The following is a 15,733-nucleotide window of genomic DNA, read 5'->3' as shown; positions in this document are numbered from 1 at the left end:
GCTGTTTATCACGTTTTTATTCTCGTTTTCCACACTGTTTGTGTGTGACTCCTGGGCCATTCTGATGTCTGTCTCGTGTGTGTATGTGTGTGCGTGTGTGCGTGCATGCTTGTACATTTGTTCTCGTGTACTGTGTGCGTGCGCGCGTGTGTGTGTGTGTGTGTGTGTGTGTGTGTGTGTATTGTAGACTCTGCTCTCCCGTGCACTACTTCTTCTCTGTGTTCACGGCCCAACACTGGGCCTCCCTCAGTGTCTGTCTCCCCAACCTTCACCCCAAATTCCAGCTCTTTATCTACAACCAGTTGGTCAGGTACTGTACAGTGCTCTCTACCTCTTCCCCATTCCATCCCCTGCCTCGCCTCACCCCCTGCCCCATGGAGCATGCTTGTGTTCAGCCACTAGCACTTGGGGGAGGGAGGGGGAGTTTGCTTGGATGCGGACATTTTATTTTTATTTATTTTTTGGTCTGGGTGTTTTCTTCTTCTTCAGAATTGAATTGAGAGTGGGTTTCAGTCAAAGCTTGAAAAGCACCAGAGGAACGACACCTTGTTGAAATGAGCTGACCTTTATTTACACAAAATATTTTCATTTTGTTTAATTATTTATTAATTTGTAAAAATTTCAATTGGGCACTGCATGCAAAGTCACTGTACGTTGGTTGTATGGAAGTAATATTGTTAAGTTTAAGTTGAGTTAAGTCATATAAAAACATGATCACAGTGAATATGAAGCAGATCTGTTATGTGAAGGTCAAGGGTCAGGTTCATTTTAATAGGACAGTTCCTTATCGGAGGGTGATCTCAGTTTGAATGCTGGGATTTCACCAGTTTCCACGTGGTGTTTATACTGTGTGACTTATTTCTTGCCCTCCCCGCTCTCTTTCTCTCTCTGATGTCATGTAAAACCAGAATTCATGAATGAATTGTTGCAGTGCACCTCTCTTCCAAACTCCCTTCCATTCGTGGTTGCTCGCAGTTTAGTCTCTGTGCAGTCAAGACATCGCACCCCGTCCGTAGCAGAAAGCAGAACAGAGAGAACGAATGTCTCTGTGTAGCATCTTTAATGAGCCAGTAAATCTTCACTAGGCCTTCTTATTGGGTAACATAGGATGGGTTAATATGTACAGATGGCCAGTGGCTCTAATAGAATTTGTTTAGGACACTTAAAGAGGCCCCCGGCCCGGGCCCCCTCTGGATCTGGCCTGTCATCAGTATGCATTAGGTCAAGAAGAGGACCTCTAAATTAGATCAAAGCTAAATAACACTACACTGTAATGGCACTTGCAGCTGTGGAAGGACACTTTAGAGAGCAGCTGTAACGTACATCTGTATTTGAATAGTCACCTCTATATGAACGTGGTCATCAATATTTGTTCCGTTTATTTGCAGAGGAAAGAAATTTAATGCAGATCCAAGGTGTTGAAAACGGTACAATAATTTATGAAATCTAGAAAGATAACATGCAAATGATTCAGATTTATCCGTCTATATTTCCCATGGTTGGCTAAGGGAGAATTATATCTAGGGCTGCAACTAGCAATTGTCATGTCGATGATTTGTCTGATTGGTGATTAACCAATGCAATTCATTTAGACCATACAATGATGGTATAATATGGAACAATGACAAGCATTAATATCTTGGTTAAGTTGTAAATGGCACACCGAATTGTTTGATATAATGCACAACTAAACTGATTGCTAAACCTTTTATTTCATGAATTTTCTGTGGAGTGATTAATCGATTATTCGATTAATTGTTTCACTCCTAACTTCTATCTTTTTCCCCTCATCTTTGTTATTTTTGGTCAGTAGAGTGATAATGAAAGGTCACACCAAAGAGACCCGCATAGAGGCTTGATTGATTCCTGTATACACGGGTATGGTTGGTTCTGGTATTGACTCATTTACATGGTATGTTTGGGCTGTGTGTGTGAGTCCAACAAACCCAAGAATCATGTCTTTTTGTTTCAACAAGATGCATGACCCTAACCTGGATACCATTACTGTATACAGTTTGTTTCTCCTGTGTGATCTGTCTTGTGAATATACATATGACTTTTTGATGAAGATTTTCAGAGGCCACTTGGACACATTTTGGTATCAGATTGATTATCTTTGTAAATGACATGATGGAAGCATGTATTGGATCTCTCTGTGTGTGTTTGTGTGTGTGGGGGGGCAAAGGTTTGAGGTTGAGTTTGCAGTGAAAAGGTTCTCGTCTTTCTGGGTGGCTGGGGACTGCTTGCTTCTGCAGTGTAACAATCGCTCAACACTTCCTGATTGTTTTTATCCCTTCTCTGCCCCTTCTCTTCCTCTCTTTAATCATCCCCATACCCGTTTCTCTCCACTTTTCTCACAACCCTGTCTTTCTCCCTGCCTTAACTTTCGTACCTGCCCCTCTCAACTGTTTTCTCTTTACCCACCAATCCACCTTGATCCATCCCTCCCTCCTATACGTCCCATCTACCTGTCCTCTTGACTCTTCTCCTCTCATCCTCCACTCCTCCAACCATCCACCCCTCTGTCCAACCGCCACCCTCTTTTTTTTCTTCTATCCACCTCTCTCTCCTTCCATTCGTTTCCATCCGTCTCTCCAGGTTTCTGACCAAGCGGGAACAGCAGCTGATGCAGAGGCGTCGACATGCAGAGGAGCTGCTGGAGTGGAAGCAGAGGCTGGACCAGGAGGAGGCCGAGGTACGCCGCATGGAGCAGGAGGCCCTGGCCGCCTGGGACCGCAAGAGGTCCCGCGACACCGCTCACTCCTCCAAGCTCCAGCATCACAGCCCAGAACACAGGACTGACAGCGAGAAAGGTGACGTCTTGTACAACAATAGCACCATAAGTTTAGAATAACAATCTTAAGAAAGTAGAACATCTTGTTTATGCTTTAGTTTACGACGTAAAACAAGGCGACTGTCCAACTTTTTAACAACTTACAACCTGGCGTTTCGGACATGCCATTATAGCTGAACCTTTTCCAGAACTTTCAAATGTTATCAAAACTAGTGAAAACAGCCAGTCTACAAGCTCACAATGCTTGGCATTGCAACGCCTTTTAGGCTATTTTTGTAGATTACATTTGGTGCAGAGAGAAATATTTGGTCCAACAGTAAAAATAGAAGTGTTACGTTAACTAATTTACGGCTGAGTAAATAAATGAATAATACTGCCCCTGCCTGCAATTTTTCACTACCTTTTCAAGTAGTCATAGAATATTTATATCCAGTACGATCGACCCCCCCCCCCCCCCCCCCCCCCCCACAGTACGATTGGATTGACATGCATCGAAATACGTCCTTGGCAGTCAGTGTGTCAAGTGGTTCAATCTGTTTCCATGTCCACAGAGTGTGTGAGCGAGGGTGACTACTCCTCTGCGACACCAGAGTCCAGTATTCACACAGAGAGGTCAGCAGCCCAGGTGTCCGACAGTCCATCCACAGCACCTCCTGACTCCGTCCCTGAAACACCTGTAGCTTCCATCCACAGCAGCCCTTCCAACTACACCCAAGACTTCACCTCTCCATCGCCCAGCAAGCCAGTAAGCACGGAAGAGATCTTCCTTTCATGGACAGTTCTGCCATAATACAGTTGATTTGTATTTTCTCTGGAGCTTCTCCAAGACATATTTGTGTTGCTATAGACCAGCAATATCAATGCGCAACCCCTGTTAGTAGTTTGTCTTCTTTGGGTGTTTATTGTTTCTTAGGGTTATGTCTTATGGTTGCAGTTTAGTTATTTAGGTGTTTTTTACTTCTGTGAGAACATGATCTCTGTCCTGAAAATCTCTCCAGCACCCTTTAGACTGCGGAATCCTATTTAGATGCTGCAGGGGAATTTCAAGTCTCTTTGTCAATGAGCTTTAAAAATAGATACTTCAAACAAGGTTTACGCATGGGAATGTCACTAGTATGTAATTGTTTGTTTTTTGCTGCTACATGACATAGTAACCCTGCATTTCTTCACTGAGTATGGGACACAGACTGGGTCATATGCTATTTGTAAAGGCTCATACATACTCCAGTTTTCGGTGATCGCTTATCACCGCGGTGTAGTTTTTAAAGGGTTGGAAAACTACACCATTACGTCAGTATCGGTGATGATCAGCTATCACCGCGGACACAGACCCATCTCTCTGTTTTTACTATCAGACAAGTCTTTTCACTCTGGAGCTATCACCCCGTTCACTGATTGGTCTAGAAGTTGGGTAAACCACAGGGAGGCGGGGTCAATCCTTAAGGACATCACCGCGAGTATGATGGCCTCAACTCTTATCACCGTTTTAGGTGATAAGCTATCACCTAAAACGGTGATAACATAAATCTGATCATCCTCTATTTCCATCATATCCTGATTGAACCCTCCTCTTCCTCTCTCCTCGTCTCTGTCTCTGCCCAGTCTGTTCCAGCCAAAGGCAGCCTCAGCACTGCTCACTCTCCATCAAATATCAGCGGTAGTAATACCAAGATGCAGCTTTGCACCACCTCCCGGACCCCCAGCGACGCAAAAACCCATTCCACAGACACCCCCACAGCCACACAGACTGGTGAGTTGAAGCCCCCCAACAGCCCCCCTAACTTTTGAAATTGATGGATAGATATTACATGTTAATCATGATGCCTCAGAGGAGATGGGATGAAAAGATGACAGAGAGAGAGGAGCTACAGTATATTGCTGGCACAGTGTGGTTAGGCATAATGTGATGCTGCCAGGAATGCATTATGCGAGCACTTCCCTGTTACTTAACCTGCTTAGCTGTGTAATGGGAAAAGAGCACTATTGCAGCACACGCAGAGAATAGTCGTGTAGGCCCATGACTGTTGCTAGAAATGGCATCGTCACTGCTTATTCACAGTTCAGGTTGGTATTTCAACCTTCACATTGATTCAATAGTCCAGTGGGACTGTATTAACTAGTATTTCAGTCATTAATGCTAATGGTTCTCTAGTGTTATTTGTTGTGTAGACGTGAAGGCAGAGGCAAAGCAACATGCCTAATAAATTAACTCAGTTTGATTGTGTTTCAGGGCGCACCAAGTTGGATAGCTTTCTTTTTTGCTATTCAGAAGCATTCTAACTGTGATTTACCATGTAAATATTCCTTCAGAACCCGTATCGGACCAGAGTGACATTGAGAGCCGAATCAGGGCTCTGAAGGAAGAGTTGAGGAAACGAAAGTCTATGGCGTACCAGCTGAAGAAGGAACAGAAGAAGAGGAACAAGGAGCGCCTGAAGGCACAGGAGGCCAGCCTCCTGAAGCAGCTGGAGGTTAGTATTATGTGTGTAGGCTGGTGAACTGGTGTTTAGCTAGCTGTGTGTGTGTGTGTGTGTGTGTGTGTGTGTGTGTGTGTGTGTGTGTGTGTGTGTGTGTGTGTGTGTGTGTGTGTGTGTGTGTGTGTGTGTGTGTGTGTGTGTGTGTGTGTGTGTGTGTGTGTGTGTGTGTGTGTGTGTGTGTGTGTGTGTGTGTGTGTGTGTGTGTGTGTGTGTATCCACGTTCCATGTTCATTTAGACATGAACAAAGTATACAGTATTAACCTCTGGTAAAATGTTTTGTTTTTGTTTTTTCCTCTGCACAGTCCTATAATGATTTCATAGAGAAGACTAAGGCAGAGCTGAACAAGGAGCCAGATAAAACACCTGTTGCCAAACCCCAGATCAAAGCACCCGCCTCTACCGCTGAGAAACCCAGAATCAAACCACCTCCCCCACACAGGTACTGCATTGCGTGTTGAGCCTGAATTCATGAGTTGCATTTTTAGCTTATAAATCAGTTATTTCGGAGTGACACGCATCGTGCAGTGAGTCATAGATTAGGCTTCATCATGTAAACCACAGCAGCCTTCAAAAGGTTCAAATTGAAACGTCTTTTCTCCTCCACAGCACTGAGGACAGCAGAAGGCTTACCTTAGACGCCAAGAGGACCTACACTGATTCTCCATTGGATCGTGGAGGTGTGTCTTATTGTTTATTTTAGATCCCCAATAGTCACTGCTACAGTGTGTGGGATTCTTATATAATTATTTGTTTGTTTTTTCCATTTCATCTATTTCTCATGATCTTCCCAGCATTTGTTTTATCATTTGCATTCTGAAAACTGGATGTTCTCCTGTTTCGATGTTTGCAGATGACCTTACCTCACCCAGTCGAAGTAGATCCACCTCACTGGCTGAGGAGCAGTCTGATGATGACCCACCAACAGTTACCCCAACCCCAGTATACGGCAGCCCAGAGCATCCCACCTCAGGCTTTCGACGCCTGCTCTCCTCAGAGAGTCTTTCCATGCCTGCTTCGAGGGAGGCCAGGTCTCTGAGTGGACAATCCCAGGTTTTGTCTAATCATAGGTCGGTCATTGAGGAGGAGCTTGAGGTAGAAGTGGGCTATAAATCTGAGGATCAGCATTCTGAATGTCTTCTCAAACTAGACCATGAGGAAAGACCCAGTGCCACAACGCAGCTCTCTGTGTCTGCTGTATCTAAGAGTGAAGAACACAGATATTCTCCCTCTATTGGCTTGGATAGAGATGTGCAAATGAAGACAAAGGAGATATCTGAGGAAGAAGAGGGTGTCAAATCTCTGGTTTCCCACTCAAGCAAGTTGCATTTGGCTGCTTTAGATACCTCCGCACATCATGACAGTGTCTCTTCAAATGGCCGTTCGTACACCCCAGACTCAGTTGCTTTCTCCTCCAAGAAGGAGCCACTGACTAAGGATGCAGATGGTTACAACGATGACTTTGAGTCGTCCGTAGAGTCATCGCCCAGGGAAAATCGCCATAGCTCCAAGCCTACTTCTCCAGACTCGCCATCAGGTCCAGAGGTCAGAGCTTCCAAGGAGGGGTCCCCAGCCTATGACAGCCAAGATGAGGTGGAGGAGGACATTGCTGAGGAGCTGCTGAGTGACCGCTCTGCAGTCAATGGTGATAGCCACCACTCTGGAAGGCTACTAGAACTCCATAGCCAGACCAATGACTCCAGAATTGACACCAAGGAGAACAACATCAACGCCAACTACTCTCCAAGCATCTCCCCTTCGCAGTCGCCACTTTCCCCAGTTCCTGATCAGATGACTAACTTCAATATTGGAGATCGGGTTCTTGTCAGCAACGTTCAGCCTGGCACACTGAAGTTCAAAGGTCCAACCAAGTTTGCCAATGGGTTCTGGGCTGGTGTGGAGCTGGATAAGTCGGAAGGGAGCAACGATGGCACCTACGATGGCGTGGTATACTTTGAGTGTGAGGAGCGCCACGGTATCTTCGCTCCCCCAGACAAAATCACACGTTTGCCAGAGAAGTATGTGACCTACACGGACACCACAGAAGATGACGACTCGTTCTTTGACGACCTGTCTGATAAAGACGGGAATAAACGTGAGACTGCTGAGAAGAAACGGCAGCTAGGTCATCTGAAGAGCACGATTCATGAAGATCACAGGTCCAGAGATAAAGAGCCTGCTGATGAGGTTGAATATCCAGCTAACAACCAAAATAACCTGACCTCTCTGTCTCTGACGTGGAAGGCCCACCTCGGCTTGCATAATCACATAGAATCTGGGCATCCGGTGCATAACGGAGGTAGTCGCGAAATCATGTTTGAGTTTGATGATGTACCAACCACCCTCCTCATCTCTGACATGGACGAGCTAGGCCAGGGGAAGCAGAGCTCCAAGGCTCTTGCTGAAGAGAAAGACAAAGACTCTATGATCCCTGCCGATGACTCGAGAGACATCATTCAGGATCGGAAGAGGGCAGAGAGAGACGAAGAAAACGTGCTTGGCGCTTTCGCCGACAAGATCCTCAATAACTTTCTGAAAGATGCTGTAAAGCAGGTCACTGAAATTAAGAGAGCCAAAGAGCAGAAAATTGAAGCTGCCAACCAGATGAATGGAGACCTGTTCAGTGAAAATGAAGAGGAGGCAGATAGACGCTCTCCAGTGGCACAGAAGGACGGTCTGCCCTTCTTCCTGGAGGCTGACAAGGAGGAGTTGTCATCCCCAGAACTGTGCAACCGAACGGTGAGTTCACATTTCTAAATGGAAGAGTAGAGAGCACCTCCAACCACTGCAGATGTTCCAGTAATATTGACATTAACGTTCTCTACCATACAGATATTGGTTATAATAAAATGTTGTTCATTAAAATGAGCCCTGGGCTATATTTGTTGCCTTAAATAGATAAATGATTCCTGGATTGTGTTTGTAGCCTTAAATAAATAAATGAAACGTTTGTTTTTGTTTGTTCAGTCCCCACCCCCTCTCAGTTTGCAGGATATGTACATCCAAAGTCCATATGATGACTCTTTTCTATGTTGACAGGCTTTATTGAATTGGCCGAACTTTGTTTTTTTTACTACTTTTAATCAGTAAGAGACTCTTCAGATTAGATCAAAAGCACAATTATCCTTAATTAACAATATAATGGCACTATTGGACAAATTATATATTCTACTCTAGTGACCCTTCAAATAAATATAGAGAACTAAATTCATTGTATTCTTTCTCATTTTCCTGACAGGAAAGTCCAGTGTTGGGGCCCAGCGGTCAAGAAGAGCTCGCCAAGCGTCTAGCTGAGCTGGAACTGAGCCGCGAACTGCTAGACGATCTGGGCGACGATCAGGACTGGTTCGACGAGGACTTTGGTCTCAGCTCCCGCCGGGAACAGCAGAGACGCGAACAGAAACGGAGGGAGGCGGAGGAGGAGGAGGAGGAAGAGAGGCTGGGAGGTGGAGGGGGAGGAATGTCTGGGTCATCGGTAGTAGCAGCCCTGGGTGGCATGGCTACAGGCGGAGAGCATCAGGTCAAGACTCCACCCAGGCCAGAGCTGCCCCTTCCTCTTCCCCCCAGGCTGCCCGAGCAGCCCGCCATGGTGGTGCCCCACTCTGCGTCGGAGGTGGAGAAGCTGGTCCACAGCGCCACACAGGAGATCTGGGACAGCTGTCATCTGGTGAAGCAGGGCACACCCACCCTGGCGGGGCTGCCCGTCCCAAAGCCCTCACAGGAGTATCTGGGTAAAGAAGCCAGTGGGCAAGATCAGGAGGCCCTCTGCATCCGGAGCTACAGACAGGTGAAGCTTGTTTCTCACTCCACAAGAATGATGCCGAGTTTTCAGATTGGAGCTAGTCAAAGCCGACTATAGAGCGCCGCAGTCCCTCCCCCTTTCAGAACGACGAGTGGCCCAGGAAATGAAATGCAATGCAATAGTATTTATTTAAAGACGTTTACGCCGCGGACAAAGCCAACTCTGATCGTGACAAATCATGACAATGAACACAATATTTTGGGCCGATCAAATCATTAGAAAGAAGAAATTAAAGGCAGGAGACAACACTATTTGTCACGATCCGAGTTGGCTTTATCCGCGGCGTAACCGTCTTTAAATAAATACTTAAAGAAAATCCTATGGGAGAAATGCATTGCATTTCATTTCCTGGGCCACTTGTCGTTCTGAAAGGGGGAGGGACTGCGACGCTCTATTGCTCTTTTTTATGTTGTGAATTGGATCAATACCCCCCATTTAGCTGAAATACATTTTAAATTAAATTTCTTACTCAGGGTGGGACTATCAGGTCTCTGCACTACATGTAGTGTGTCTTGAGACAACTTGAATTGAAGCAGCTTAAATAAGAATGATGTTTAAAATAAATTTGTTTGTTTGAAGACCAATCACTGTTGTGTATATTTCTCTAAATTTGTCTATAGGCTGTATATGACCTGACGTGGGAGATCCTCCAGGATATCTACGCTGAAGACCCCAACGTCGATCAGCCACAGTGGGTGAAACCTCGGCGGGTCAGCTCCTCATACTTCCACAAGGTCAAGGCCGCTGGAGACATCACCAAAGTCCAGGCAAGTCAAATGTTCTCACAGCTTGGGATACAGTATAATTTACAGATGTGTGAAGTATTCGGCTGAACTTTGTATGATAATTTCTTGAACAGGAATTCGTAGCAACAGAAGTATTGAAGCTTTACGGTCTGAAGAAAGACCACAACCAGAAGTCTGACTGGCAGAAGATGCTCAAATTTGGCAGGAAGAAACGAGACCGAGTAGATCACATACTGGTAAGAGTAGAACTCTATTGTCTTTTCCTTTGAGTCAAATATGATATCACCACTGTGAATGGTGCATTTATATAGCGCCTTTATGCAAAGCACTTTTGCAGTGTGCATAATTCACCCATCCACACACCAAAGGCAGAGGAAACCATGCAAGGCACCAACCTCTTTATTTTGACAAGGACACCTCAACACAAATCCACAGGGATTGAACTGGTCATTTAGTGATTCTACTGCTGCCAGTATACCACTTGAATCTTGAAACTTAATACATACTACTTTACATTTACAGCAATTCCGTTTTCTTAGTATTTATACACATTCATTTATACAAGTTTTCAGTTGCCACAACTGATTTCTACAATATTCTCAGATATTTCATATAAAAGCTACGGTTAAAGCCTCAATCTGTGATTTCTTTCACCTGTTTGGCAGGAACTATATTTCTAAAACATCATCAATAGGACTTGGTCATACAAAAATGTTCAGTCATGAGATTTTATTTTGCTTTAATACTTGTATACATTGTATACAAACACTTAGTGTTTTCATGTGCTTGTTAACCCTGGTGTGTCTCGTAGGTTCAGGAGCTCCATGAGGAAGAGGCTCAGTGGGTCAACTACGATGAAGACGAGCTGTTTGTGAAGATGCAGCTGGCAGACAGCATCTTTGACACATTGCTGAAGGACACTGCAGACGCTTTGACACAAATCTACGACAACAGAGCTAAAAGAGCCACCCTCTCCTGATAGCTTTTTCGCTGTCATCATCCTGACAAACCCCTCCAGCTCACGTACCACAGCTAGGGCTTCCAGTAGCTGATGTGCCAACAGCAACCTCCAGATGCCTTTCAGTCCCAACCGTTACCTCTTTAGCTGTCCAGCTCCTAATGGAACCTTTCTACATGTGACATGGTCAGTGTTGAATCTGCTGAATCCACTCCAGCTGACAGCAGAATGTGTAGTAACCACGTCACTCTGTCTTACACACAAAACACCTCTTGATCAATCCAGCCTTCTAAAACCTTAAAATACTCTCGTTCCCTGGTTCACCTCCCGAACTGTACCAGTTGCGAAATAAGTAGACTTGTTGATGAAGTGAACTGTGCTTCTTGTTTGTGTTTAGGTTTATTAATGCTGCTAAGTTGACTGCTCCATGGCAAACTGTATTGTAATGTCCACTGGAGAATAGAAGAGCCATTGTAGTTTGCGTTGCATATTTCGACAAATATGTTTCAAGAAAGCAATGGAAGAGCAGATAAAAATATATGGGAGTGACGCACAGAACAGATTTTATTGTATCAAATATTTTGCCATCTGAATATTTATTATTGGGGAAATATTTGATTAGAGCATAAAGGACATTTTTTAAGTTATCTTGCTGTCAACATGTAGAAAACAAAGATTAGTTTAACACTTTGTAAAGCAAAATGAAATTAATAAAGCACAAAGAGTAATGTGAATGTGGACATGGCAATACATTGTATAAGAGGGTAAAAATAATGTTATTGTAAGCAGAGAGAAAAGGCTAAAGAAACTATTTTAATTTAATATTTAAGTACAGAAATATTAGCTAGTAAATTAAGCTGTTCTCAACCATGTCTCTTGTTACCATCCACGAATGTCTAGTTGGTCACCAACTTGGAGAGGATAGGCTTTATTATAGAATAATTTTAGAATTATATAGTACAATATAATTTGAGCCTTGCTGTGTTGTACACACCTCCAACAAATGGAGAAACCAGACAATATAAGCATCAGCAGACATTAACCACGGGCATCTCATTTACGTTTTTTGCTGTTGCTGAAATGTCATTGGACCTGGTTTATCAGCAGCCAATCATGTACTTGTACTAGGTTGCTGTATGCCGCATCTAAATATGGCTGCACAAATTGGCTCTGCAACTATTTTGAAATGACCGTAAAAAGACAACAATGGCTAGTGTAATGGCTAATGCTCTGAACATAGTTCAGTTCTGTCTTTCAGTTAAAGTGCCTATTTCAGTTTAGTAGTAGGATTTTCACATACTGTAGTACTTTCATCCTAGAGTAGCATCACCATATAATAACAGACCATAATTAATATCTCAAACTTTTAAACCTTTTGTCTCAATGGATTTCTACTACCTTTGTGTCATTGATGCTTTAAGGACAACTTTTCCCTTTAACTGTGTTCCAGCTACATCACATTTCAGCCTTATGAGCCAGCCTCTACCTAAGTATAGTTATGTTGAATATGTCTCCTTTCATACGCTCCTCATTTGCCTTTTTTCCTCGACTCAGTCTGACAAATTTAGCATTGAAAATGCGATGTTCGGCCAGTGACTTTCTATTTGCATTATCCTTGTCTCCGAGCGAAGCTGCCAGGTGATTCATGTTATTGAAGTACCGTATCAGGAAATAGCACGTACTGTTCATTCCGCACGTACATTTCACCGTACGTGCTGTACGTGCCCAAATGGGCAGTTGGTCATAGATTTGATGGGGTGTGTAAGCACCAAGTAGTCAACAGCTAATGTTCAAGGCCTTATTTTGGTCCTGCTCTTTTCACTACTTTGATCCAAGAAGAATACTGTGACTTGTACAACCTTTTAGCATGTGTGACAATGCTTGTTAACCCGTACTGTCTGGTTTTTTTTAGAGAGAAAGTGACCTTAAGACAAAAGACTTATCAGTCTTTTCAAGTCCTCCTACTTGTGTTTGTTTTACTAGAGGCTAATGTGTCTGTATTTAAACTGTAAACTTAAAGCTTAATTTATACTCCATCACATCATACTGCAGAGTATAAATTAGGCTTAGCTTGTAAAAAACCTGTCTGTCTGTAAATGTACCTTTTGATACCAACCTCCACATGCTGAATGACTTGGGCATCTGCTCTGTAGGCATTTGTACCTGTAACAGTGACATGACTAGTACCCAAGAAATGTTTTCTCAAAAGGCTTTACTGCAAATTCTCGGATTGTCTACTACTTGATTTGATTGTAGATGGGAACAAATTGTTTTCCATTTTTTTTTCTAACTATGCAGTATTTGGTCATGTTCTGTACTGTACATTGTTGCCTTTGCGTAGACCAGACAACCTAGCCTTTTGCTGTAGTTTGTGAATAAGATTAGTGGGAAATTGCAATGAGGCTTGAAACTGAATTATGTATTGTAGAGAGTGAAGTTGCTCCTATGGTGTGACTTGATAGTCAAATGAAACGATGCTGATTCCCCCATTTTATTAAAATATGGTTAACTTCAGGAAACAAGTCTATGCCATGGAGCAGCTTCTCCTTAAACTTTCAAAAGACTGTCAATTGATTCTAAAACAATAACTGGCACAAATGATTTGATAATCAAATTAAGTACATAGAAAATGTCATCTTTTGCAATGTTTTTGAATATTTATAATGCTGAGTGTGCGGGTAGTGCACTTGAATACTTGTACAATTCTTTTATGGGTGTAAATATATTTCAGCAGTCTTCTGTCCAATCTGAATTACTGTTCACTGTAACCCGAATAATTGTTGTAAAATAATCACTGTTCACTTTGCAAATATGTACATAGTATATATTTGTTAACTAAAATTAACTTTGAGATTGTAAATAAAGCTTTCATTATTTCTGACTCTTAATTGTTTCATCTAGATTCATATGGGACAAATATATTAATCTAACCTGTAACCTTAACTCTAAGCTTGTAACTCATAATACATTTAATAATTGTCGTTTAATAAATGTTATTGTCCAGGACCAGGACATTGAAACCTTAGAGTATATATACAATAGAGAAGACACCCAGAGAAAATCCTGAAGCGCAATGGACATAGTGACCGAAGAAGGTATTGCAGTTTGGTAAGGTTTTGCCCTCAAACACATGAACGCGCACTAGGCTCCGCCCACTCCAGCAAGTTTTAGCCAGCTCTCTGAGCTCTGCCCCAGAGCGGAGCGCTGAGAGACTGACCGCATTAAAACCAGGAAATGCCGCATCAGGACTTTTGCTCATTACTTATTATTCTGTGTATATAAAATATAGATAATTTGTCTAATCTCTAGTTACATCAATATTGTTCTTGTAAAATAGTTGGTTTGTGACCAAGTATTAAGATTATAAAGATCGCTTATGTCATTTTGACGGCCAGGGACTTCCCATTCACTTACCATAGGCTTTTGCTGTAGAACTCCCGAGTCCGAATTCTTTTTTTTTTTTTTTAAATAGCAGCTGTACATGAAATGTTAATGTTGATTTAGCATCAACATGATTATTTACCGATATAAATACATGGTTTGATAACCTACAAGTAGGCGAAAGTCATTTTCTGCCAGGCGTATGTCTCTCCATCTACCCCGTCTTCAAGCCTCCATCCCTGGGCAGAGGTTGAATGATTGACTGGTGGTCGTGGAGCTCTGTGCAGTGCCGTCTCTTTACAGTCTAAAATCAATGGTTAAATTATTCCATAACACTGAAAATGATCAATTTTCCAATTAAAATCAAATTATGGTTAAGTGTGTAAATTACATTTATTCTGTTTGGACAAAGTGCAGTTAAGAAAAGGTGGAGATCAAGGAAGAATTTCTCTATGTCACATGTGAAGTGTAAAACTGGGAATTTCACCCAAGGAATCCATGATGAAGTGCTAAGATAACCACAATAATAACCCAGATTCGTATTGATGTGCTTACCGAGATAATCAAAATGCTTTCATTTTAAACCAACCTCTGAATTAAAACATTGGGTTCTGCAAAAGTCACAGATCAAATTGCAATGATTTTTAAAATAATCTATTATTCACACTGGATAAACAACAGTGGGACTGGAATACTGTACATCCAAGGTACTCCTTCCTGATGGGATGCTATGGCAATGCTTACTATCAGAATATTTAACGTTTTCTTTTAAACATTTTTAACTAAATATCTTCCTTGGGTCCTATTAACAGAATAAGTGAACTTGGACACTAGGGGGGGTCAGTGCCTTAGAGTATATATACTCTAAGGTCAGTGGAGAACACATTTCCCTTAGGCACCATTTACACTGACAGCCAAATCTAGCCTGAATCAGATCTATCTGTGCCACATCCAGATTGGAATCTGATTTGTTTAAATAAGTCTAAATGGACAGGTCACATGGAATCTGTTTTTTTTTCCAATCCCCATTTAACATTCAGAGGTGAATTGTTAAAACCTGGTTCAGGAACATGACACCATATGCTGGATATATTTCATTAACCACTTTGTTTTACATTAAATAGCTAAAGAAAATGGAAAGCTCACATGCTGTGAGCTTGTACTCGTTTGTTTAGATAATCGATATATTTCATTAGGCACTTGTACTATATGTTCACCAGATTAGATTATGTTATATATTTTAGAATATTTCTATTATTACCAGAATTAAAATACCTAAAAGACAAAACACATTATTTTTTTATAGTCCATGTGATTCCACAAAAATGATCATGAAGACGCATAGTTTTGACATGATGATATCCAGTTCTGATATCCAATGAGAACAGAATGAGAATGAAACAATAAATGTATGTCTTAACCGATTGAGTAAGCTGCATGTTGTGGTAAGATTGTCTCCCTGTAATTTAAATTTTAGCTTGAAGGTCACAGGTGTCCCAGCTTAAACCAGAAGATGAAGTAATCATACAATCATCATCATACAATCATACAAACATCAACACAGTATGGCTCTATTC

The 15,733-nt window shown here is 42.4% G+C and overlaps 1 protein-coding gene across 4 annotated transcripts in view; it reads left to right on the top strand.

Annotated features, from left to right (window-relative positions):
• cep350 (centrosomal protein 350) overlaps positions 1-13,652 on the top strand; it is a 45,816-nt gene extending 32,164 nt beyond the window's left edge. For 3 of the 4 annotated variants that reach the window (XM_080770236.1, XM_080770235.1, XM_080770234.1), the window contains exons 27-38: positions 188-310; positions 2,599-2,813; positions 3,346-3,539; positions 4,397-4,544; positions 5,105-5,265; positions 5,575-5,711; positions 5,879-5,949; positions 6,123-8,008; positions 8,508-9,056; positions 9,692-9,838; positions 9,931-10,053; positions 10,629-13,652. In XM_080770236.1, coding sequence (XP_080626362.1) covers positions 188-310; positions 2,599-2,813; positions 3,346-3,539; positions 4,397-4,544; positions 5,105-5,265; positions 5,575-5,711; positions 5,879-5,949; positions 6,123-8,008; positions 8,508-9,056; positions 9,692-9,838; positions 9,931-10,053; positions 10,629-10,796 — 3,922 coding nt within the window. In that variant the 3' untranslated portion in view covers positions 10,797-13,652. The remainder of the gene's footprint in view (positions 1-187; positions 311-2,598; positions 2,814-3,345; positions 3,540-4,396; positions 4,545-5,104; positions 5,266-5,574; positions 5,712-5,878; positions 5,950-6,122; positions 8,009-8,507; positions 9,057-9,691; positions 9,839-9,930; positions 10,054-10,628) is intronic. The other variant, XM_080770237.1, reaches the window with a different exon arrangement.
• Positions 13,653-15,733: the final 2,081 nt, after the last annotated feature.

Source organism: Protomyctophum bolini (assembly GCF_963924005.1).
Source record: "Protomyctophum bolini genome assembly, chromosome: 8".
NCBI lineage: Eukaryota > Metazoa > Chordata > Actinopteri > Myctophiformes > Myctophidae > Protomyctophum > Protomyctophum bolini.
The sequence above is the reverse complement of the archived record's forward strand: the minus strand, read 5'-3'. Positions and strand labels throughout refer to the sequence as shown.